The 23,808-nt window shown below is 46.1% G+C and overlaps 1 protein-coding gene across 3 annotated transcripts; it reads right to left on the reverse strand.

Annotated features, from left to right (window-relative positions):
* Positions 1–12,275: 12,275 nt before the first annotated feature.
* nt5m (5',3'-nucleotidase, mitochondrial) lies at positions 12,276–23,709 on the reverse strand. 3 transcript variants are annotated; one of them, XM_031892588.1, is made up of 7 exons: positions 23,593–23,695; positions 20,416–20,644; positions 19,592–20,091; positions 18,723–18,823; positions 16,558–16,618; positions 14,936–15,050; positions 12,281–13,806 (listed from the first exon to the last, which is right to left on the reverse strand). In XM_031892588.1, the coding sequence occupies exons 3-7, from the start codon at positions 19,847–19,849 to the stop codon at positions 13,658–13,660; spliced, it is 684 nt and encodes a 227-aa protein (XP_031748448.1). In that variant the 5' UTR covers positions 19,850–20,091; positions 20,416–20,644; positions 23,593–23,695; the 3' UTR covers positions 12,281–13,657.
* Positions 23,710–23,808: the final 99 nt, after the last annotated feature.

Consider the following 23,808-nt stretch of genomic DNA (forward strand, 5'->3'; position numbering starts at 1 on the left):
TATGGCACATAGGGATTCCCCTGTACTAAGCACAATTCAGCAGGAACAGCCCCCTAAGTTTGCTCATAGCCTGTACAGAGAGATACCATAAAACTATGGCAGCATAAGGATTCCCCTGTACTAAGCACAATTCAGCAGGAACAGCCCCCTGAGTTTGCTCATAGCCTGTACAGAGAGATACCATAAAACTATGGCAGCATAGGGATTCCCCTGTACTAAGCACAATTCAGCAGGAACAGCCCCCTAAGTTTGCTCATAGTCTGTACAGAGAGATACCATAAAACTATGGCACATAGGGATTCCCCTGTACTAAGCACAATTCAGCAGGAACAGCCCCCTAAGTTTGCTCATAGCCTGTACAGAGAGATACCATAAAACTATGGCAGCATAAGGATTCCCCTGTACTAAGCACAATTCAGCAGGAACAGCCCCCTGAGTTTGCTCATAGCCTGTACAGAGAGATACCATAAAACTATGGCAGCCTAGGTATTCCCATGTACTAAGCACAATTCAGCAGGAACAGCCCCTAAGTTTGCTCATAGCCTGTGCAGAGAGATCCCATAAAAATACGGCAGCATAGGTATTCCCATGTACTAAGCACAATTCAGCAGGAACAGCCCCTAAGTTTGCTCATAGCCTGTACAGAGAGATACCATAAAACTATGGCACATAGGGATTCCCCTGTACTAAGCACAATTCAGCAGGAACAGCCCCCTAAGTTTGCTCATAGCCTGTACAGAGAGATACCATAAAACTATGGCAGCATAAGGATTCCCCTGTACTAAGCACAATTCAGCAGGAACAGCCCCCTGAGTTTGCTCATAGCCTGTACAGAGAGATACCATAAAACTATGGCAGCATAGGGATTCCCCTGTACTAAGCACAATTCAGCAGGAACAGCCCCCTAAGTTTGCTCATAGTCTGTACAGAGAGATACCATAAAACTATGGCACATAGGGATTCCCCTGTACTAAGCACAATTCAGCAGGAACAGCCCCCTAAGTTTGCTCATATCCTGTGCAGAGAGATCCCATAAAAATACGGCAGCATAGGTATTCCCATGTACTAAGCACAATTCAGCAGGAACAGCCCCTAAGTTTGCTCATAGCCTGTGCTGTGACATTATTTTCCCACCCAGCATAACAGCTGGCAAAAGACAGACCTATCTTAAATGGGTGGGGCTCACAAAAGGGGGGGGGGCAGAGCATAACAAGGCGTGGTTGGGGTGTAACTGGGTGTGGCCAGGTGTAACAAGGGGTGGCCTGGAAGTACTGTGGATATGGTCATCTTCTTCAATCCCAGATACAGTCTTTCCATTTGGGACTCGTATGACATTGAGTTTGTATGTGAGACAGGAGGGGGAGCAGGGGACATAAGGGTTGTACTACACTCACTGTGGGGCAGCAGCTGCTAATTACTTCGTTATGTAATGCACTTGTACTCTCCGCTAATGAATAAACAACTTCCTGTTTGTCCAGAGCCTTGAGATGCCTGCGCTGGTTCCTATTGGCTGAGGGGGCTCCCGCTTGGCATTGTGCAGCCTAGAACAGAGCGTCTCTATGTCATTGAGCCTCTTCCATTGTCCCCCCAGCAGCTCATCGTACAGAATGTTATAGAGGGGCCAATTGTAAGAAACTTTTTAATCGGTCTTAATTGTTTATTTTTTAATTATTGTCCTATTCTGCCCTTTTTCCATTGCAGCCTGCATTTATGTTTGTTGGGGGTCATTGACCCCGGTAACAAAAAAAACACAAGAAACTCCCCCAAAATGAGTTGCATGTAAGTGTATCAGTGATGGCTGCAAGCAGAACGCAGATAAAAGGAGAGAAATCGCAACCAACTGTAAGCTGGGGGCCCCCCGGCTCTTAGTAGGAACCGTGTGGCCCCTGTGAGCGCTCATATGGTTGGCTGGAATCTGTGCTGTTAGGAAGCTCACAATAAGAGAGTTGTGTGCCTTTCGTATTCCCTTTATGTTATTTGCACCTGATTTACGTCATGATTGGACACGGTGGCTGCTGAGGGGTCGGCACGGGTTACAAGATTTAAAAAAAAGTAAAGGAGAAGCAATTGAAAGGGGGATATTCAGTGGGTATATAGGGAATAGTGCTCAATACAGCTCTCTGGCTGCACTTTACAGCAGTGCAGCATTCCATTGCCTCACTTTCTCTTTTACCATTGCAATATTACAGTGTGGCTCAATAAACCTATAGCTTTAGCTCAGGCAAAAAGCTGCTGTACATGTCTGGGTGTACAGCAACCCCAAAAATATCCTTTCTTATTTACTGCATCCTGCCCTGACATCTTGCCTTATTGTACCTACTATAGTAACCACCCATAGTAACAGTGACTTGTCCTGCTACTAACTTGCCCTTCTGTACACAATAGCCCATAGTTACAGAGTGCAGTCACTACCTGCCCTTGTTTGTACCCCTGTAAATAAAGCCAATGTTTTCCCAGAAAAAGGACCCAGGCAAACTGTAGGCTGGCACCTTTGCTGCATCTAGAACAGCCAGGCCAAGAATTGAAATTAACTCTGAGTTCAAGTAGTTGGACTCATTCTAAGGGTGAAGACACACTAAGCTACTAGTAGCAGCTACTTTTTTAAGGCTACTAAACCCCATAAAATCCCCTGCCATAGACAATACTGAGAATTGCCTCTGCTCAAACACACATAGAGACAGTTATCAGTAAATGATCAGCATTGTTTGTTTTTGTAGCCACGACAAGAAGCTGCTACTAGTAGCTCTGTGTGTCTTCACCCTAAAGCTCACCAGAAGCAGGGGGTACCTAGAAGTTATAGGGCCCCACAGCAAAATAATTTACGCACATTGAAACTGCTTATCAGTCAGTGCCTTACTGGGCCCTTTATACCCACGGGACCCCCCCAGTAGTGACCGGGAAAAATCCCGGTGGGCCCCGGCGGCCCAGACCCGACCCTTGCCGGTGCTCCCCCTCCCGACCGCTCCTGCGGGGGATGGTTAGGGGACGCACCTGGCTGGGGGCACCTGCAGGGCCCCTGGGACAGGGGTCCTGGTGGGCCCTTCACCCCCCAGTCCGACCCTGGTAGTGACAGATCATGGGGGTATAATGATAGTTATAGGGAAGCGCATCCAGTAGCACCTCCTGTTCTGACTCCTGATATTTTGCCCCCTGCCGTGGCAATTTCACACACACAAGCGCCGCTCCTTGCAATGTACCTTCCTGAACAATACACAGGAGAACGTGTTTATTTACCTGCGCACTCCGCTCCCTGCCCCTTGCTCCCTACCGGGATGCACTCACTGCATAGTGACATTGAGTCAATGATTGACCTGCTCTGTGTTATTGAACACAAACACAGGGAGAGGAATTATGGGAAACACTCAGGCATTCATAGCGCCACTTTATTCACTGCCTGGGGCGCCCCAGTGTCCTCTCCAGCTAGAACTCGCCCATCCTGAACATCATGCGCAATATTGTATTATAAGGGATAATGTACCCCCTACTGTAAATGATAAGGATATTAGCAGTCACTGAGGGGTTCTGTGCCCATATAAAGGCACAAGGCTGCAGGCTGAGTTATACAGGGAACTCTGAGTATCACTCATGTATTATAAGGGATAATGTACCCCCTACTGTAAATGATAAGGATATTAGCAGTCACTGAGGGGTTCTGTGCCCATATAAAGGTACAAGGCTGCAGGCTGAGTTATACAGGGAACTCTGAGTATCACTCATGTATTATAAGGGATACTGTACCCCCTACTGTAAATGATAAGGATATTAGCAGTCACTGAGGGGTTCTGTGCCCATATAAAGGCACAAGGCTGCAGGCTGAGTTATACAGGGAACTCTGAGTATCACTCATGTATTATAAGGGATAATGTACCCCCTACTGTAAATGATAAGGATATTAGCAGTCACTGAGGGGTTCTGTGCCCATATAAAGGTACAAGGCTGCAGGCTGAGTTATACAGGGAACTCTGAGTATCACTCATGTATTATAAGGGATACTGTACCCCCTACTGTAAATGATAAGGATATTAGCAGTCACTGAGGGGTTCTGTGCCCATATAAAGGCACAAGGCTGCAGGCTGAGTTATACAGGGAACTCTGAGTATCACTCATGTATTATAAGGGATAATGTACCCCCTACTGTAAATGATAAGGATATTAGCAGTCACTGAGGGGTTCTGTGCCCATATAAAGGTACAAGGCTGCAGGCTGAGTTATACAGGGAACTCTGAGTATCACTCATGTATTATAAGGGATACTGTACCCCCTACTGTAAATGATAAGGATATTAGCAGTCACTGAGGGGTTCTGTGCCCATATAAAGGCACAAGGCTGCAGGCTGAGTTATACAGGGAACTCTGAGTATCACTCATGTATTATAAGGGATAATGTACCCCCTACTGTAAATGATAAGGATATTAGCAGTCACTGAGGGGTTCTGTGCCCATATAAAGGCACAAGGCTGCAGGCTGAGTTATACAGGGAACTCTGAGTATCACTCATGTATTATAAGGGATAATGTCACAAGACAATGGCAGCTCTGACCCTGTACATTTTCCTAACACCTGTCTAAAGAAAGGATAAAGTTTCTGTAAGTCATTTTGTGCATCTTTTTCAAGCAGTGAGCTCACAGGTGCTGCTGTGCTGGGCCGGTTACATTACAATACACACATGACATCAGTTTGTTATTGTGGTTTGGCAAGCAGGCAGGTGGCTTCAGTTCAGCGAGCCGTAAGCACGGGGCAAACATTGGACACGGATCAGTAAGAACCCACTCTCTCCTGCATTCACTCTGCTGTTTACGAAAGTTACATTTGTGACTAATTCTGTGGACAAAATACCACACTTTTAAAGCATGAAGAACGAATCCAGGGGATTATCCTTTGGCCTTCATATGGTTATAGAACTCCCCAGTGAGTTATGATATCCTTATCGTTTACAGTAGGGGGTACATTATCCCTTATAATACATGAGTGATACTCAGAGTTCCCTGTATAACTCAGCCTGCAGCCTTGTGCCTTTATATGGGGGGCACAGAACCTCTCAGTGACTGCTAATATCCTTATCATTTACAGTAGGGGGTACATGATCCCTTATAATACATGAGTGATACTCAGAGTTCCCTGTATAACTCAGCCTGCAGCCTTGTGCCTTTATATGGGCACAGAACCCCTCAGTGACTGCTAATATCCTTATCATTTACAGTAGGGGGTACATTATCCCTTATAATACATGAGTGATACTCAGAGTTCCCTGTATAACTCAGCCTGCAGCCTTGTGCCTTTATATGGGCACAGAACCCCTCAGTGACTGCTAATATCCTTATCATTTACAGTAGGGGGTGGCCAAACATTCCCAGAATCCTCCCTGCCTCGACTAACACTCCCTTCTCTGCAAACCACTCTGCCCCAATACAGAGGCCGGCTCTGAGCAAAGTTAACAACAGCTTTGGCCAAGCCTGTGAATAATGCACCACCATCTGCCCAGCCTTAGGCTCTCTCTCATTTTCATCTCGTTACCACTGCCATTTAATCCCCTGTCTGCTTTCTTTTCTAATTTTATTTTCTCCGTTACGCAATGTAAAATGCCATTGCGCGGCAGTGCTCTGTATATCGCTATATTGTAGTGTTATTTAAGTTATTATATTGTTTGTTGGTGCAGATTTCTGGGATCAGGCAAGCAATATGGCAGGGCTAGCTTATATCTGATATTATACAAGTGCCGTGGTGTTGTTTCCTTTGCCTTGCTAAGCTTGCCTATCTCTATCAATCCTGCTAAGGGCTTACGATATCATTCCCAAAAGCCCCAGATTTAAGTGATGGGGCAGCAAGGGGCGCAGCGCTGGAGGGTGCAGGGCAGCCCTGTACTTATAAACTGCTGGTTGGTCATTTAATAACACTGGGGCAGCGGTCAGAGTGCCAGAGATCAGGCACAATTTTTTTGCCATTTTGCACCCTGCCACAATGTGAGTAGCCACAGACGCAAGTGTTTCCAGTCCAGAATGGAGGGTAAGGACTGGCCCTTTCTGATGAACACAATGCTTCTGTTCCCTCCGACTCCTGAAACAATGTAGCAGAACTACAACTGCCCATACCCAACCCCTCCAGACTGAGTTGGAAGCATTTTGGCCTGTGCATAGGACCAGCTGTTTGGCCTCCCTGGCATCTGTTAAGGATCTCCTCTTCCCACAGATCCCTGTATGGTCTGGTTGTTGGCCCAGGAGCAGCCACATTGGTGACCAAAGGGCTTCTGCTACATTGTTTCAGGAGTCAGAACCAGCAGTGGTACTGACATTTCCAAATAAATACTGTTATTCGTATTTAGCATATACAAAGCCCCCCCTTACGCTCAAGTGTCCCGATGCGGCTCAGAGAAGGGGCTTTGTGTTCTGAGAAGCCGCGGTACTTGCTGACCCCCACGTACGGCAGAACAATCTGTGCCTCTCTATGAATCCAAGCGCCCGGGGAGCCATGATGCACAGCGGGCAGAATACAGGAGATCATTTATCTGCATGAAAGTGTCAGTTCCACCCTCGTGATGCTCATCGCCGTCCAAGGCTTCTCGCCACAGGGCGACTGCACAGAGCACCCAGTGTGCACCCATCTCGGCCGAGTCACAAGGGAGGGGTGTGCTGGGAGATGAAAGAGAACAAACCGTGCCCCCCTTTGCCACGTATAACACGTACACTTGCCCCATATAGAGTGGACATCCTACATATGCTGCAAATTCTACTAGGGCCACCTCACCCCTTTAATACCGGCCACATATTGAATACATATCCTGCATGGCTTATTAGCAATTTATTTATATGCATGGCTGCACAGAAATCAGTTTAGTCTGCAGCATGTACCTAAATTAATTGCTAATAAGCCATGAGCAGAGGCCCAAACAGCCCCCAGCAGCCTAATAAATAATAACTGTCTTTGGCATCTTACAGCAGCCCCTATGGTATTTGCTAGAACAGTGCTGTCCAACTTCTGCGGTGCCGAGGGCCAGAATTTCTCGCGCATACATGGTGGAGGGCCACTAATGGAAGCCACTCCCCCCTTTTAAACCACACCCATTTTATCACAATGGTGGTAGTGCAGCAAAAACCCAAATGCTTGGTCCTCAGTGCAGGGATATCAACCATCATTCATATGTGAAAGAATTATATTATGTCATATTAAGACACACCCTAAATTCCATATGCCTCCTCCTCCCCTGTGGATAGCACAGCAACCCCCAGTACATAATTACACACCTTAGGGACCATTTAATGGCTATTTCCAACTGCTAACAAACTCCCAGAACAAACCCCTGCCAGGTTCACCTCCCACAGGCAGCATAGGGTAGCACTCTGCCTGCCCTACGCTACCTGTGTGTGTCATACTCTGCCTGCCCCATGATGCCTGTGTCTGCCATATGCTGCCTGTGTGTGCCATACTCTGCCTGCCCTATGATGCCTGTGTCTGCCATATGCTGCCTGTGTGTGCCATACTCTGCCCTACCCTGCCTGTGTGTGCCATACTCTGCCTGTCATATGCTGACTGTGTGTGCCATACTCTGCCCTACCCTGCCTGTGTGCCATACTCTACCTGCCATATGCTGCCTGTGTGTGCCATACTCTGCACTACCCTGCCTGTGTGTGCCATACTCGGCCCTACCCTGCCTGTGTGTTCAATACCCTCCCTATCCTATGCTGCCTGTTTGTGCCATACCCTCCCTGCCCCATGTTGCCTATGTGCCATACTCTGCCTACCCTATGCTGCCTGTGTGTGCCATACCCTCCCTGCCCCATGTTGCCTATGTGCCATACTCTGCCTGCCCTATGCTGCCGGTGTGTGCCATACCCTCCCTGCCCTATGCTGCCTCTGTGCCATACTCTGCCTACCCTATGCTGCCTACACACAGGCCTGAGGTGTGAACAGGTGAACAATGTGGGTGATTACAGCCTGAGCCTGAGGTGTGAACACTGCAGGGGGTGAACAATGCAGAGATTAAAAGGTGTGAACAACACAGGGGATTACATATTTAAACAATACAGAGGGATTACAGCCTGAATCTGAGGTGAGAACCAGGGGGCCACTTAATCTCAGTACTGATACCATTTAAAGCTTATACAACCATCAAAGCAGCCAGACAGGTGGGGGGCCACACAGAGGGGGGTCGCGGGCCGCCAGTTGGACAGCACTGTGCTAGAATTTACAGATTGCTGGCAGGTTTGGAGGTCAGCGGGATTGTGCCAGCAGGGATTGGGCCTGGGTGGATGGGGCCCCCAGGGGCCGGGGCCCACCAGGTTGGCTGCACAGTCTCAGTGACGCTTGTGTATTACGTACAAAATCAAGTTGCAGCACAAACATCACAACATAAGAAAGGCTGAACAGCACTGCCATAAAGCCCAGATGTTCTATTAAGCACTACACATGCACATCCCATGATGTGGGTCCCAATAACAAACTTCAAAGGCATTGTTATGTAACATAAACGGCAACATGGGGTGTCTCTGTGGTTCTCAGCCCAGTCCATATCATGAGACACAGAGCCCCCAAATGCAAAAATCCGTTTTCTTCCAGCTCTGTTGCCCAGTTGGCTTCTGCTACATGATTTCTGCAGTCAGAGAATATAAACAACCAGACAGACATGGCTTTCAATAGCAATTACATCAACAAAAAACTTTAAAACCACTGACAGTGTGTAATGAATGTTTTGCACTGTGTACGTAGGCTAACAGCTCCCCCTGTTGGTGATAATGGGAACTGCATCTTCACTGGTTCCTAAAACCATAGGGGTCATAGGAAAAATTTTGGCTATTTGAAAACATTTCTTATTTCCAATACACAGAATCAAAATAACTTCTGCACCCAATTTTATATCAGAGATGGGACGGGGGACCATTACATATATATAGTTCCCAATACTAGTTGTACTGCCATTGCTGCTGTAGGCTCTGCTAGAGTATCCCTGCTGAGGCTTCTGGGAAATCGTTGGGAAGGGGTCCCCCCCAAATATTGGCCACTATTTCGCCGATTCATATAAAACTACCAGGGGACATTGTGCTCCTGTCAGCTGACACCATGAGATCCCTGTGTCCATAAACAACCCACCGACGCCTGCGTCATCCATCTCTGGGCTTCCCTGTAACCCTCTGCGTGCTGGAGGGGAAATCTTATCAACCTTATTTTAGAAAGGATTCGGGGTTTGGCTGGATGCCAAAATAGTGGATTTGGTGCATCTCTAATTGGCATCCACTTTACTTGGGGGGCACTGACCCCGAAGTTTTAAACTTCTTTGCTAGATGGGGCCTAACGATAATAAACATAACCCGCTATTATTCTGTAGATGTTATGATTTTGTAGTTCAAGGTTGTGCAACCAGCCTTAACTACAACTACAACTCCCAGCAGCCCCTCTGCCAGTCTGCTTTATTTAGGGAGAGGGAATCTAGCATGATCATAGCACTTTTCATTCATGTTGATGCAGATCTGTTAATTCAGTAGTTAACTGTATTTTTGCCCCTGATGGGAGTGGAGCAATGGGTATAGTAGGCCTTGGACTGTTGAGGTGTAACCGATGTGGGCTGGACCAGAAATGTTCTGGATTATGGCCCTGGAAGATTGATGTCTCTGTCAATGAGGGTAGCAAGAGGAAGCAATATGGCAGCACCTCCTTATCTAAAGAAACATGAGCATATACATATGCCTCCCTGTGCAGAATAGTTGTTGTTTTTAGGAAAAGAAAGTGAATGTAAATCCTAATGAATAACGTAGGGCTGCAAAACTTGGCAAGTGTAAAAAATGGAGGCTAAAACCCATATTCTGGGTCTCCTTTCCTACTTGCGAGATCCCGGAAGTTGTTTGCAACTCTGGTCATGCCCTTTCCCAAACCTTGTGTTTCAACCCTTGTAGATTGTAAGCTCTTTTGGGCAGGCCTCTCTTCACCTCTTGTATCGGTTATTGATTGCTTTATACGTTACTCTGTATGTCCAATGTATGAAACCCACTTATTGTACAGCGCTGCGGAATATGTTGGTGCTTTATAAATAAATGTTAATAATAATAATAACTCTGCTTTTAAGATCATACAGTGCCCCCTGGTGGTGCCATAAGCTGAACTGCAAGAGTTAATGCAGTAAGTCGCTCGACAGAGGCAATAAATGTATTTTCCGTGTTTCCTTATCTGTGTTTGGGTTCATCTGGCGCATTATTCACAGGATGTTTTGGCACTTTGTGCATCCTCAGACCAGAGGAGACATTGGGTTCCATAAGAGAGGGTGGTGAAATGACACAGAGCCCCATGAGTGGGAAGCGACGGATTGTAGGGTGCGTAATGACGCTTACTTACTACATAACTGGCAGCAAATGGCCTTGGACTTTGTGTCCTTTATTCAACCACAAGCCAGAATGTGTCAGTGTGTAGTATAGGCAGGTGACGTGTATACACAAGCGCTGTGCCCCCCTCCGTATACACACCGGAAGCTGATTCTTGAAGCTGGAATTTCAATGGGGAATCGATGATAAAACGTTAATGATAATGTGCTGGAAATGTACTGGGAACATGCTCTCAGCATAGGTGGCAAAGATATAGATAGGGTGCAGCATCAACAAAGTGATTTTAAAGGGCCACAGTACACTTGTATTTTAATGCAGAATTGTGCTTAGTACAGGGGAATCCCTAGGCTGCCATAGTTTTATGGTATCTCTCTGTACAGGCTATGAGCAAACTTAGGGGGCTGTTCCTGCTGAATTGTGCTTAGTACAGGGGAATCCCTAGGCTGCCATAGTTTTATGGTATCTCTCTGTACAGGCTATGAGCAAACTTAGGGGGCTGTTCCTGCTGAATTGTGCTTAGTACAGGGGAATCCCTAGGCTGCCATAGTTTTATGGTATCTCTCTGTACAGGCTATGAGCAAACTTAGGGGGCTGTTCCTGCTGAATTGTGCTTAGTACAGGGGAATCCCTATGCTGCCATAGTTTTATGGTATCTCTCTGTACAGGCTATGAGCAAACTTAGGGGGCTGTTCCTGCTGAATTGTGCTTAGTACAGGGGAATCCCTATGCTGCCATAGTTTTATGGTATCTCTCTGTACAGGCTATGAGCAAACTTAGGGGGCTGTTCCTGCTGAATTGTGCTTAGTACAGGGGAATACCTATGCTGCCATAGTTTTATGGGATCTCTCTGTACAGGCTATGAGCAAACTTAGGGGGCTGTTCCTGCTGAATTGTGCTTAGTACAGGGGAATACCTATGCTGCCATAGTTTTATGGGATTTCTCTGTACAGGCTATGAGCAAACTTAGGGGGCTGTTCCTGCTGAATTGTGCTTAGTACAAGGGAATCCCTATGCTGCCATAGTTTTATGGTATCTCTCTGTACAGGCTATGAGCAAACTTAGGGGGCTGTTCCTGCTGAATTGTGCTTAGTACAGGGGAATCCCAATGGTATGGTATCTCTCTGTACAGACCTGCTCCCTTGCCCTCTATAGCTGAGAAACACTAGTATACAACTCTATTTATCTAGAAATGTGGGTAAAAAACTGCATTATTGGTAAACAATTAGAAATGTGCTTGTGTTATAGCCGTTTGCATACAGCACTTGTATTGGTACAGGAGCCTTTTTTTCTCTTTTCACCTTTATGGGCTTTAATGCCCATTTTACGAAAACACCATTTTTCCATGGTTGGAAAGCGAGACATTTGGGGTTGGTCTGCCATAGTCCCCATAAACAGCAGACTCTTTGTAAGCTTGACTTGTGCCTAGATATTTCTTTGTCTTCCTAGAATTGGGAGGTGCCAAGGTGCCCCCGCTGCCATGTAGTATCCCACTAACCAGAGCTCCACCACAGGCAAGAAAGGACTGCTGCCCAACAGCTCCCCTTTCTGGCCTAAAATTTTCTGTGTCCCCTACAGTCCCTGCCACCCCTGATTGCTACACCCTTCTCCCATCCACTTACATGTTAGCACCCAAGTGTGCCAGGAGCTTAGGGGCAGAGGTTCAGTCTTTCTGTGCCACTAAACTGCACGACACCCAGGAAAAGAGCAGTATTTAGGGCTGCCACCCTACCCAGCAAATCCCTCCCTCCCCTGATTGTCTCACCTATGCCCCGCCCATTCCCCAGCATGCCCATTTCCCCACGCACCCTTACCATTTCCCCACCCTCATGTGACATCACCTCCTATTCCCCCACCCAAAGGCCGGTATTTAATTACAAAAAAAGGTGGCAACCCTAGCATTATTACTGAAGCTCCAACATGGACGCTGTTACGCCAACAGCTGAGAACCACGGGAAATGACAAAAGGAGCGGGGACACTTTCATTTATAGATTTTAATGCTACATTGAATTCCGAAATAAAGTGATAGTGAGGAAGACAGATATGCAGATCTTTAAAAATAACTTGAGAACTTTTCCCTTTGGTTCACAGGATCAGTCGACCTGCAATGACTTTGGATCAGCTCCTCAGTGACCTAAATGAGCCCAGATGTGGTTTGTGGCATAACTGACCAGTAAACAGTGTGAGGACTCATCTAGCCCTGCCCCTTATGGGCCATGCATTTCCCAACATGGCGGCCTAAACCAGGAGCTCCATCCCGGTGTGGGTGGCATAGCGCTGGCTTGGAGCATTTTCTGGATAAAGTAGCCACAGTGTGAAAATCACTAACTGCACTGAAGATGGATACCAATTATATTCACTCCAACCCAACATTATTCTGCCCATGGGTGTTGAGGGCAAGGTTGGCAAGTAACTTCACATAGTATTAGGGTAATTCAGGCTATCAGTTAAAAGCATTCTGGGATATCCCTATAGTGTAAGGCAGGGGTCCCCAACCTTTCTTACTCGTGAGCCACAATCAAATGTAAAAAGACTTGGAGAGCAACACAAGCAACATAAAAGTTCATGGAGGAGCCAAATAAGGGCTAAGATTGGCTATTAGGCAGCCTCTATATCAGCTTACAGGGGCTTTATTTGGTAGGAAATCTTGTTTTTATTCAACCAAAACTTGCCCCCAAGTCAGGAATTCAAAAATAACTACCTGGTTTGGGGGCACTGAGAGCAACATCCAAGGGGTTGGGGAGTAACATGTTGCCCCCCGAGCCACTGGTTGGGGATCACTGGTGTAAGGGTTCTGGGACACGAGGGTGATTGTTCTTGATTTTAAAATAAGTGTAATTGGCTGTTATAACACAACATGGTGGTGCAGTTCTAGGTTCCAGCCAGGGCACTATCTGCAAGGAGAGCTACATTCTCCCTGTGCCTCTGTGGGTTCCTCTGGGTACTCTGCTTTCCTCCCACACTCCAAAAACATACAGGCAGGTTAACTGGCTTCTGATAAAACTGACCATAATGTGTGTGAATGTGATAAGCACCTTAGATTGTAAGCTTCTCTGGGGCAGGAATGGTGTATAATGTCTGTAAAGCACTGTGGAACAGTATTGTAGCTATTAAGGTGTATGTTGAAGTTCCACACAAAATCTGGAAGAACCGAGTTGGCACTATTTATGTTGTCGATCAACATAATGGAAAGGTCCAAATTGGGAAATTCCATGCATAAAGCACCTGTTCATACAAGACAGTAGTGGGTGGGATTGTGTCCCTAGAATACAAGACAATGGTGCGTATGGACTGTGCAGAATGGAGTGTTTTGATTGGGCCGCCGCTCTGTTCTGACTCACACAGCCCCCCCTGTTTCATGGAGCCTGCTCTCTTTTACTGTCCAGGATGCTCTTCCAGTCATGGTTCCAAGATGGAAGCCTCCTACTGGGGGGAGCGAGCTTGAGGTGTTTGTTGTGACAGGCAGTGAAGAGGATATGCTCCCAGGTGGGATTCGGCTCAGCACCTACAAAACATGGGGGGAAAATGAAGACTTAACTAACTGTATAACAGAACAAAGCTCACCCTACATAAAGCTTATGGGCATGATAGAATTGGTGTTCTTGCAGTCCTATCAACTATCCTGGATTTATACTGAGTTCCTAGTAATAAACCTGATGGGGGGATATGTTTGGGGAGAAATGGGGTGTGGTCTGGTTTAATAAGTCCTGAAACTTCTGATTTTTTGCTATGGATGATTTTGTTAGTCCTTGATTAGTAGGCCTGTGGTTGCCAAACCTTGAAGGTCCAACCTTTGGTCAGTGCCTCCCTTGAAGGTCCAACCTTTGCCCCAGGCTCCCCTTAGCTAATTAAATGGGTACAGATATTGGGAAATATTGGTGTGTCTGTCATTCAGCCATAGTTTAATAATAGGCAGGGGCATATTCACCCCAAATGTCAGTCAGTCATTCAAGCTGGGCTTTTAGCAGTGGCGTAACTATAAAGGATGCAGACACCACTGTTGATGTGCGGGCCTGGACTGCAGGGTCTGCTTCCTCTATAGTCATCAAAATCCCCCCTCTCCAGTCGCTAACACCTAGGAGATAGGAGATTCTGTGAGCATTGGGCCTGGGCCCCTCCAAAGATTTGTAGCGGAGGGGCCCGGCGCATAGTTGTAAAGCCACTGGCTCTTAGATGCATCTGTTCAGGCTGAGCCTCAGTGCCACTGCTCTAATCCCTCCAAAAGGGGTGAACCCCACAGTTTGGCCATGACTGATTTAGGGAGATTAAACAGTTTGAGTAAAGCTGCTTATAAAAGGGCACAAATAGCAGCTGAACAAGTATTTTATATTGCATTATACACCTCTAAAAATAATAGGATAATTTGGCCAAATGCTGGTCAGGCAGGCCATCAGGGATTCCCCACCCATGGGCCTATTCAGTCTGGAGCTCCAAGTATATAGCTTATTGTATATGGCTAGCTTAAGGCAATACCTGTGATGGCATTACAATTGTATTTACAATAAACAATATTGATTTTTAAACTCATTTTCTATTTACAGGAACATTTACACAGCAACATAAAAATCTTGTAAACCGAATTAATGTAGCATTTCGACAATAACAGTCACTGGCCTTAATAAAGGCCAACTTACCAATGATATCAGGCCGATCATCAATGAGGAGGTCTGCAGACACCACGGTTTTGTCTCTGGTCAGGACAATCTGCTCCAGGAACCGTTGCCCCAGGTGCTTCTCCACCCACGCATACTGGCGAATAGGGAACACAAACACAATAGTGAGCCTTTGGTTTAAACACAAGGTTTGTCTTCCACAGACATAGGTGGTAAGCTGGAAATGCTGGGGTCTAGTGCTCTCTCCCTTGGGGGGCTGGTAGGGCATTACTAGAGAGGAAGTGCTGGGGGGCCCATGAGGTATAGGGGACCGAGGGGCACTGACTGATAAGCAGTTTCAGTATATGTTTATGAAGAATTTCTTATTCCTAAAGATTAGAGGGCCCCTTAAATGATATTGCAGTGCAGTAATGAACGGGCTCCAGCAGTTAGAGGACTCTGCAAGGCCACTGGCGCCACCTCCTGAACCAGAGAGGGCACTGCAGGGGCCCAGAAACCAAACATGTACCGTCACTGTCTAAATAAATATTATTACTATAATATAGTAAAAAAGTGGGTACATTTCACAGAAATGGATATATATAAACTATCATTTATAAACAGATAAGAGTAAGTTTTACTTCAGTTACACTTCCCTTTGAGAGGCTTTCTCCATAGCACCTTGCTGAGCTTCCTACATGTAAGATTCCAGCTGTATTGTATTACTAGAGAACAGCAGGAAATAGCTAGCATTGTTTCCTATGAAGCAATAACAGGGTATTTGGGCTACTAGCTACAGGGGGATGGGGGACTGCAGTCTTTTATTTCTTGCACACTACTTCATTGTAAATGGGTACAAATTAAAAAATCATGTATTGTATTGCTTGTCTGGGTTAGGAGATATGTACAAAGTAAAACTCTGTATTTCTGGTCTCTCTGGAGAGAGATTAGCCACAAAGCAAAATGGTTGTACTGCTAGTCTGTCTCGGGGTATAGGTACTTTATTTGCTGCAAAAGGATAACAGTCATCTAAACTGAGCAGAAGTGAGCACAAGAGAATGCTCTAGCACTGTATGGCTGGCCGTGGAACCATACACACAAAGCCCTTTGCACTGTATTGTCTATGTACAGTGGGAGACCCTGTGGCTGACTGCACATTGGCAGGACCTGATACACATGTAGCACCCATACTGCACAAATGGCTGTCAAAATGTCTAATAAGGGCTACAAATAACAGAGCTGCCCCAGAGAAAGGCTCATTTTGCATAACCCTGGGCTATGGTGTGGTGATAAAGGTACAATGGAAGCCGGTGGTGTAACCTAGGACCCTTGCCTGCCCCTTCTTACCATTCACACTGGGAATTGTAGAGAATGAGGTGGGTGGCCAAAGGTCCTTACCAGGCCCCCTATTTCTGCTCCTAAACAGTAATGCCAATGATGGAAACATTATTTTATCTCTGTTTATTTCTTTCAAATATGGGTCATGCATAGAGCTGGACAAGTCTGTACCTCCTTGGCCCACCCAGAGAACCTGACATCTTGAGCCCACCCTCACAAAATTTAGATTCAGACAGTGCAAATGGTGTAGGTATTATAAAGGGCTTGGAAATAATGAAGTGCTAATGGGGGAAGATGGAGCCATCAATGTAATGGTACAAGCTCACCTTTTCATAAGGACAGTGATGGTAACGTTTGATGGGACTGGTACATATAAAGACGTCAGTGCTGTGAGAAAGCAAGAAGACCACTCTTAGGTTATAAAATCAATAGCACATATATAAATCTTACTGTATTAAAAAGAGCTTATACTACAGTGTAACTTCATACAGTGTCAGCACATTATTCCTCATACAAAGTACATTATTAGAATAGTTCATTATATATATTATTATCATAAGCGGAGGAAGAAGGCAAATAATTCAAAAATGATAACAAATAAATAACCAAAATCAATTGCAAAGTAGCTAGGAATGGGTCATTCTCTGACATACTAAACATTAACTTAAAGGTAAACTACCCCTTTGATATAGTTGGACCATATTAACTTATTAGCAGCATGAAAACTACTTGGCGCATCTCCAGGCGATCTGGATAAGTCTGTCCTTACTATTACGGGGGTCACAGAAGAATGTGTGGTGCCCTTCTTTATCTCCCAGTCCCTGCAGCAACCTGTCTGGCCAGCTTACTTGATTGTCAATTACATGGCCATTCAGGTGGCTGACAGGGAATGGAGTGATTTTCAGAGACAGAAAATGTGAGTCTCTGCCATGCTAATAGGGAAACATCTAAAAGATCTGTGTGCACAGTGATGTGTTTGGGGGCAATAAGAAGTTGCCCCAAGTCTTAAAGGAACAGTAACACCAAAAACAGAAAATGTTTTAAAGCAAATAAATGTAATCTACTGTTGCCCTGCACTCTTAAAAGTTGTATGTTTGCTTCAGAAACCCTACTATAGTTTATATAAATACCCTGCTGTGTAGCACCGGGGCAGCCATTCCTGCACTGGTACAGCTGGGGTGCTTGCTACAGAAACCCTACTATAGTTTATATAAATACCCTGCTGTGTAGCCAAGGGGGCAGCCATTCAGGCTGGAAAGAGGAGAAAAGGCCCAGGTTACATAGCTGATAACAGATAAAACACCATTGTATTTTACAGAGTTTATGTTGTAACCCAGTGATCCCCAACCAGTGGCTCGGGGGCAACATGTTGCTCACCAACCCCTTGGATGTTGCTCTCAGTGCCCCCAAACCAGGTAGTTATTTTTGAATTCCTGACTTGGGGGCAAGTTTTGGTTGAATAAAAACAAGATTTACTGCCAAATACCTGCTTACCCCCTGTAAGCTGATAGTGTGCATAGAGGCTGCCTAATAGCCAATCACAGCCCTTATTTGGCACCTCCATGAACTTTTATGACGCGTGTGTTGCTCTCCAAGTCTTTTTACATTTGACTGTGGCTTACAAGTAAGAAAGGTTGGGGACCCCTGTTGTCGCCGGTGGGATGGCATTTCGGGGAGATTAGTCGCCTAATTAGGTGACTAATCTCCCCATCTGTCACAGCCCTTACCAGTGCAGGGAAATAGTAAATTACATTTTATTTACTTTGATACATTTTCATTTTTTGGTGTTACTGTTCCTTTAATTTATTGTATTAAGGGCTGTTGCTGCTTCACTGAATTGAAGGTCCCTGCATTAGATGCAGACAAAGGCAATGTGATTTAGTGTGCATGGAGTTGCCATCATGCAGGTAGTTCACTGGCTCAATTGGTACATAATGATGCATAGCCAATATTATAAATGGGGGAGGAAATAAAGAGGGATAAGGAAAGGCAGGAACCACACGTATAAAAGTTTCATCCATAGGTATAAATATATCCCCCAAGTGTTCACGTGACTGACTTCTCTTGGTAGAAATCCCGAGTGTGTGTTCTGACAAGTCCAACAGTGTGCAGCTTTAGTGCAAATGGCCAAATCTATACTGTACTTCACCCCCAGTGCTAGCATCAGGCAGCTTTATAGATCGCATCTGACTGAAACAAATTAAAATGTGGTCTTCCCAATATACAGTTCAGCAGTCTCAACACAGTCCTTAGAAAACAGTCATGGCTATAAAACGGAGGCTGTTTCTTTTTGCATGCCCCACTTCCTGTTCGGGAAGCCATGATTTATTGTGGCCAGAAAAGTCAGGCTGTTTCTTTTTGCATGCCCCACTTCCTGTTCGGGAAGCCATGATTTATCTTGGCCATAAAACTGAGGAAGTTAGACGTGCAAGTAAAACTGACCCACCTCCCAGTCTTCTTTATTAGTATTAGAGTATTAGAAATCACTTACTTTTCTAAGTTGGCCATTTCTTTCATTGCCTCCACAGCACCAGGAAGGGGATCCAGCTCTAAAAAGAAATTCTTTGATTCCCAAATACTAATGGCTTTATTCTGTGGAGGAAGAGAAAATGTGTTAGCACTCCCTCCAATAGTACATTTATTAAGCACCATAAACACTTCCTCATTAATTGGTGTAAAGTATTTCATAGGCCTAGGTCTGTATGTCCAGGAACAGAACCCATAGAATGGACTATAGCAGGGCTCTCCAACTGGAGGCCCACGGACCGAATATGGCCCTCCAAGGGATTTTTATGGCCCCCAGTCTGCTCAGAGGCCCAATAAATTTCACTATATGACATCATAATTTTAAGGGTGAAGACACACGGAGCTACTTAGTAGCAGCTACTTGTCATGGCTACTAAAATAGACAATGCTGATCATTTACTGATAATTGTCTCTACATGCGTTTAAGCAGAGGCAATTCTCATTATTGTTTATGGCAGTATATTTTCTGACGTTTATTAGCCGTGACAAGTAGCTGCTACTAAGTAGCTCCATGTGTCTTCACCCTTAGGGCAGTGGCACACGGGGATATTACGCGTCGCTACGATTTCCCGAAGTCGCCCTGAAGTTTCCTTGAGAGGCAACTACGGGCGACTTCGGGAAATCATAGCGACGTGTATGCCATCCCACCGGCAATTTACATTCTTGCCGGTGTGATGGCATTGTGGGGAGATTATTCACCGGCGGTAACAAAGGTTTGTCGCGGGGTGACTAATCTCCCAGTGTGCCACTGCCCTTAGGGAATCGGCCCTCCAACATGCTGTATGAGATATAATTGGGCCAGTACATGTAATATAGAATATAGAAGTGACTTACACACAACCCGGAATTTAGGCTTCCATACTGCTCAGAGACCCAAAATCCTCGGCGGTCCTCCAGCCCAATGAAAGGTTCATCTGGGTAGCGAATTCTGTACTTCTTCAGGAAGCCACCCTCAAAGTCCGCCAGCACCCCATCCATGTCCACCAGGACCCTTAGACGCCGGGTATTTGAAGTGGACGAGTGGCACCTAGATTTCTGAAGGCTAGGAGACAGCATATTGCCCCTACGCAACAAGCTGGGCAAGAAGGCCATAGCAGGGGAGCTAGCTATGCTCTGTAACAAGTAAGCATACAGCCCCTATAGCAGCAACTCTTCACCGAGTGACCAAGTCACAAGCAGGGTCCCATTTAGAGGTAGGTGCATAGTCAGCAAGGGGACCCAGGTGATTGCCTCACGTCATATATGTGGTTGTGTGACACTAAAGCAGGTCACTAGGCACATTGCTGGAGTGCCATTCATCTGGAATTCAGTCGGACTCATTCAGCACCAGTGTCCTGAAAAAGAGAGTTAGTGTGTTGTTATTCAGTGAGCACACAATCATCCTCCGCCGTCAGCAAGTCCAGGCAGGTCAGCGGGAGGGGGAGGGCAGTTTGTCCCAGCCCCCGGGCACAGTACAACTGTAGTGCTGTCTAATCATAGTGTGGGCATTTTAGGGGAGGCCAGTAGCAGTGCAATGTGTGTGCAGCAACAGAGGAGGAGCTTAGCGTGGGAAATGCTGTTTATGCAGGGAATGTGCACTGCAGGAATAGAATGTGCCAATGTGTCCTATGGGTTGGGAGCGCGAGTCCTCACTATGCGCCGTAAAGCAGGGTACTCACAGAGAGGATTCTGCAATGCAGAGACAGACAAACGCCCTCCTGCTCTCTCGCTGCCAGCAGTTCCTCCAACACCCGCTGCTGCTGCTGCAGACAAGTTGCCACCTCTTCTTAAACAGACACGCACCCTGCTGGGAATATGCTTGTGTTTCTAGGCTCCAGCCTCTCTGGGGAGAATATCAGGAAGAGAAGGGGGGGGTTGGAAGGTTAACTCATTCACTGCCACACTCTTCTGCAAAACAAAAACAAGAATATGTTGAATCTGCGTTAGTCCAATCTATAAAGTGCTCAGTATCAAGCTGGGGTTGCCATGCTGGTCGCCTACACCCCCATTTCCCTATTCAGTTTACTTTTCTACATCACCGATGCAGTATGCTATCTACAGCTCCCAGCACCAGTCTGCTGTTGTAAAAATCTGGGAAACAAAGTTCCGCAACACCAAATGTGTGCCAGGGAGTTTAACATTGGTATTTTTTCTAGCTCTTTGGGGGTTATGTAATCAAAGGCACTAAGTTTGCCCAGAAGCAGTAACCCATAGCAACAGAATTTAGTGGTCACCTGTCTAAAAGCAAACATCTTATTGGTTGCTATGGGTAACTGCTCCTGGGCAAATTTAGAGCCTTTTATTACATATGGGGGTAAGTCTCTTTCCAAAATGATGGGTGATGCTTAACCAGATGTTGCCACTTGTAAACATAATTATGGTAAGACACCCAAGGAACTGAACCCTTCATGGTGGACGGCAGTTATTGTTACCAGCATCTAAATGTCACTAAAGACTGCCATACAAGGGTCAATTCAAGCTGCCGATATCGGCCCCTTAGATCGATTCAGCAGCTTATCGGCCCATCTATGGGCACTAACGACGGGCATGCCCGACCAACATCTGGCTTGAAATCGGCCAGATCTCCATCGGGCAGGTTTGAAATTTAGTCGGATCGGGGACCGCATTGGCTCATTGAAGCGGTCCCTGAAACGACAGACGCCTATACCCGTCGTTCTAATTCAATCGTTTGGCCCCATGGCCAAATGACCGAATTAGCCCGATATCGCCCACCCGTAGGTGGGGATATCGGGAGAAGATCCGCTCACTTGGCGACCTCGTTGTTAACTAAATTGCAAACATTGCTGTGTGCATGACCTCCAGAAACTGGTTGGCTAGTCTTACAGGGCAATAGGACTAGGTAGGGAGGCAACAGTAAAGAAAGGCAAGATGGAGACAGTAAGAGAAAGATGGCAGCCGTAGGTCAAAATGGCAGCAGCACCAGCAGGAAAAGCATGTAACTGTATGGCAAGATGGTGACAGCAGAACTAGATGGCAATAGCAGGACAAGATGGCAATGGTAGGGCAATACAAAGAACAAGGTATACCAGTGTTAGCAAGCCAGTGGCCCTTAAGTTGTTACTAAAGTAGAACTCCCCTCACCCTCCCAAAGGAGAGCAACTGCAGTTCAACAGAAGGGCCATAGGTCAAAAGCCCTGCTGTGAATAAATAATGGGATTCTTTCAACAGACTCTTGCTGTGGGTTTATGAATTTAGGCTCTGACTGTATGTTTTCTTTCATAAGAAGAGGCCCCTGTTGTAAAATTGTCACTGAGGGAGGGACTTGTAGTTCTGAAACAGGCTGCTATTGCCTGTATTTATACTCTACTGTACATCAATGAATAAGAGAAGGCCGCATCAATGGAGTCTTCCATAAAAAAAGAGTTTATTTAATCATTTAAGGCCATCAAAATACAACCAAGCCAAATTCTATCCGCGTGTGCACAAATGCATCAAATGACCAAAATTCACCTCAGGACTTTGTAAAAATCGGAAGAATGTTGCTGGGGGATGGAAGAATGGGGGAGAGCCTTCAAAATCGGGTAACTCCCAAAGAAATAGGGGGCTTGACAGCTCTGGGATTAAATAAACTGATTTTAAGGAGGACTTTGTTGACGCAGCCCGTTCTTCAATGATAAGCCTTAAGCTTACTGTTGGGGCACCATTTGAGCCGTCACCCTAAGTTAGGGTTGCCCCCCAGCTGGTATGTGACCAGCCTAGCCAGCAAATTACCCGCTAGGGCCAGCGCCAGTTTCACAAATTCACCGGAAATATAGCTGCCAGTAAATTTGTAAGGGTGGCAACCCTAGCTATAACCCCTTCCTTCCCTGACCCTCTCTGTGGCGGATCACTCACCTTTTATATAAAGGCCAGCCTATGCCCCACCCATTAACCCATGTACCCTCCCATCCCCCCACCCAATCCTCCCATTCCCCTGCCCCAACTGTCATTACTGCCAGCCCCCAACCTAAGGCTGATGCCACACGAGGCGTTTTTCCGCTGCGTATTTTCTAATTCTCTCGGCGGCTGAAAAACGCCTGATATCATCATCCATAGAAATAGCTTGAAAAGACTCGAAGCAAACCACACAATGCGGAAATACGCTAGAAAACGCCTTAGCACGGATTTTTCAAGCGTAGGCCGAAATACGCCAGTATTTGCAAAGCAAGCTATTCCCTTGCTGCCACACCTAGCGGAAATACACAGCGTTTTTTCCTCTTTCGCACTATTAGCACCATGGAAACGCGATTTGCTTACGTCACCAGTACTAGGCTGAGAAACGCCATAGTCAGGGGCTGTGTGGCTTGTACGACGTTTTTAGGCTGAGAAAAAAACGCAGCGGAAAAACGTCACGTGTGGCATCAGCCTAAAGGCCTGTATTAATAGCAAAAAGGGTGGCAACCCAACCCCGGAGAGTTGACCTCATGTGCTGAAATCAAACTAATAACCAATTCATTTACATGCATGCTGCAGACTGAATGGATTTTTGTGCAGCCATGCAACATGTTGATTTAATATGTGGCCAGTATTGGGGGTGAGGCAGCAACCCTATGACCAGTGGTAATTTTCACCCCTAGGTTAAGAGTAATTCATTTTACACGTAGGAATCTTGTACAGTAAGGTAATAAAAAGGTGTGGTACCAGCAAGCAACCAATCAGGAAGTGGCAAGCAACAGAAAGCTGGTTTGAATGCAAACTTCAGATTGGTTACCGGAGTTGAGGCAAATGCACACATCGTATTACCAGTATTACTGTACAGACAGTTTTCCTATAAACCAAACTCCTTATAACCCAGATACATCCCCTTTAGCTCCACCCCTCTGAGTAACCAGCACCCTTATGATATACGCATCCACCTTAGACGTCACTACAGAGCAAGCCACGCCCACACGTTCCAGCTGTTCCCCGACAGGTTCTCGCGAGATCTCGCCCGTTCCAAGCTTCAAGCGCCAACAGCAATCTCGCGAGAGTTCAATTCTCGCGAGATGTGCCGCCTGTGACAGCGGACGGACCGGCGGGTACTCTCGCGAGATTTGGGTTGTGTGTGTGTGTGTGTGTGTGTGAGTGAGAGC

This window comes from Xenopus tropicalis, chromosome 9, assembly GCF_000004195.4.
Source record: "Xenopus tropicalis strain Nigerian chromosome 9, UCB_Xtro_10.0, whole genome shotgun sequence".
NCBI lineage: Eukaryota > Metazoa > Chordata > Amphibia > Anura > Pipidae > Xenopus > Xenopus tropicalis.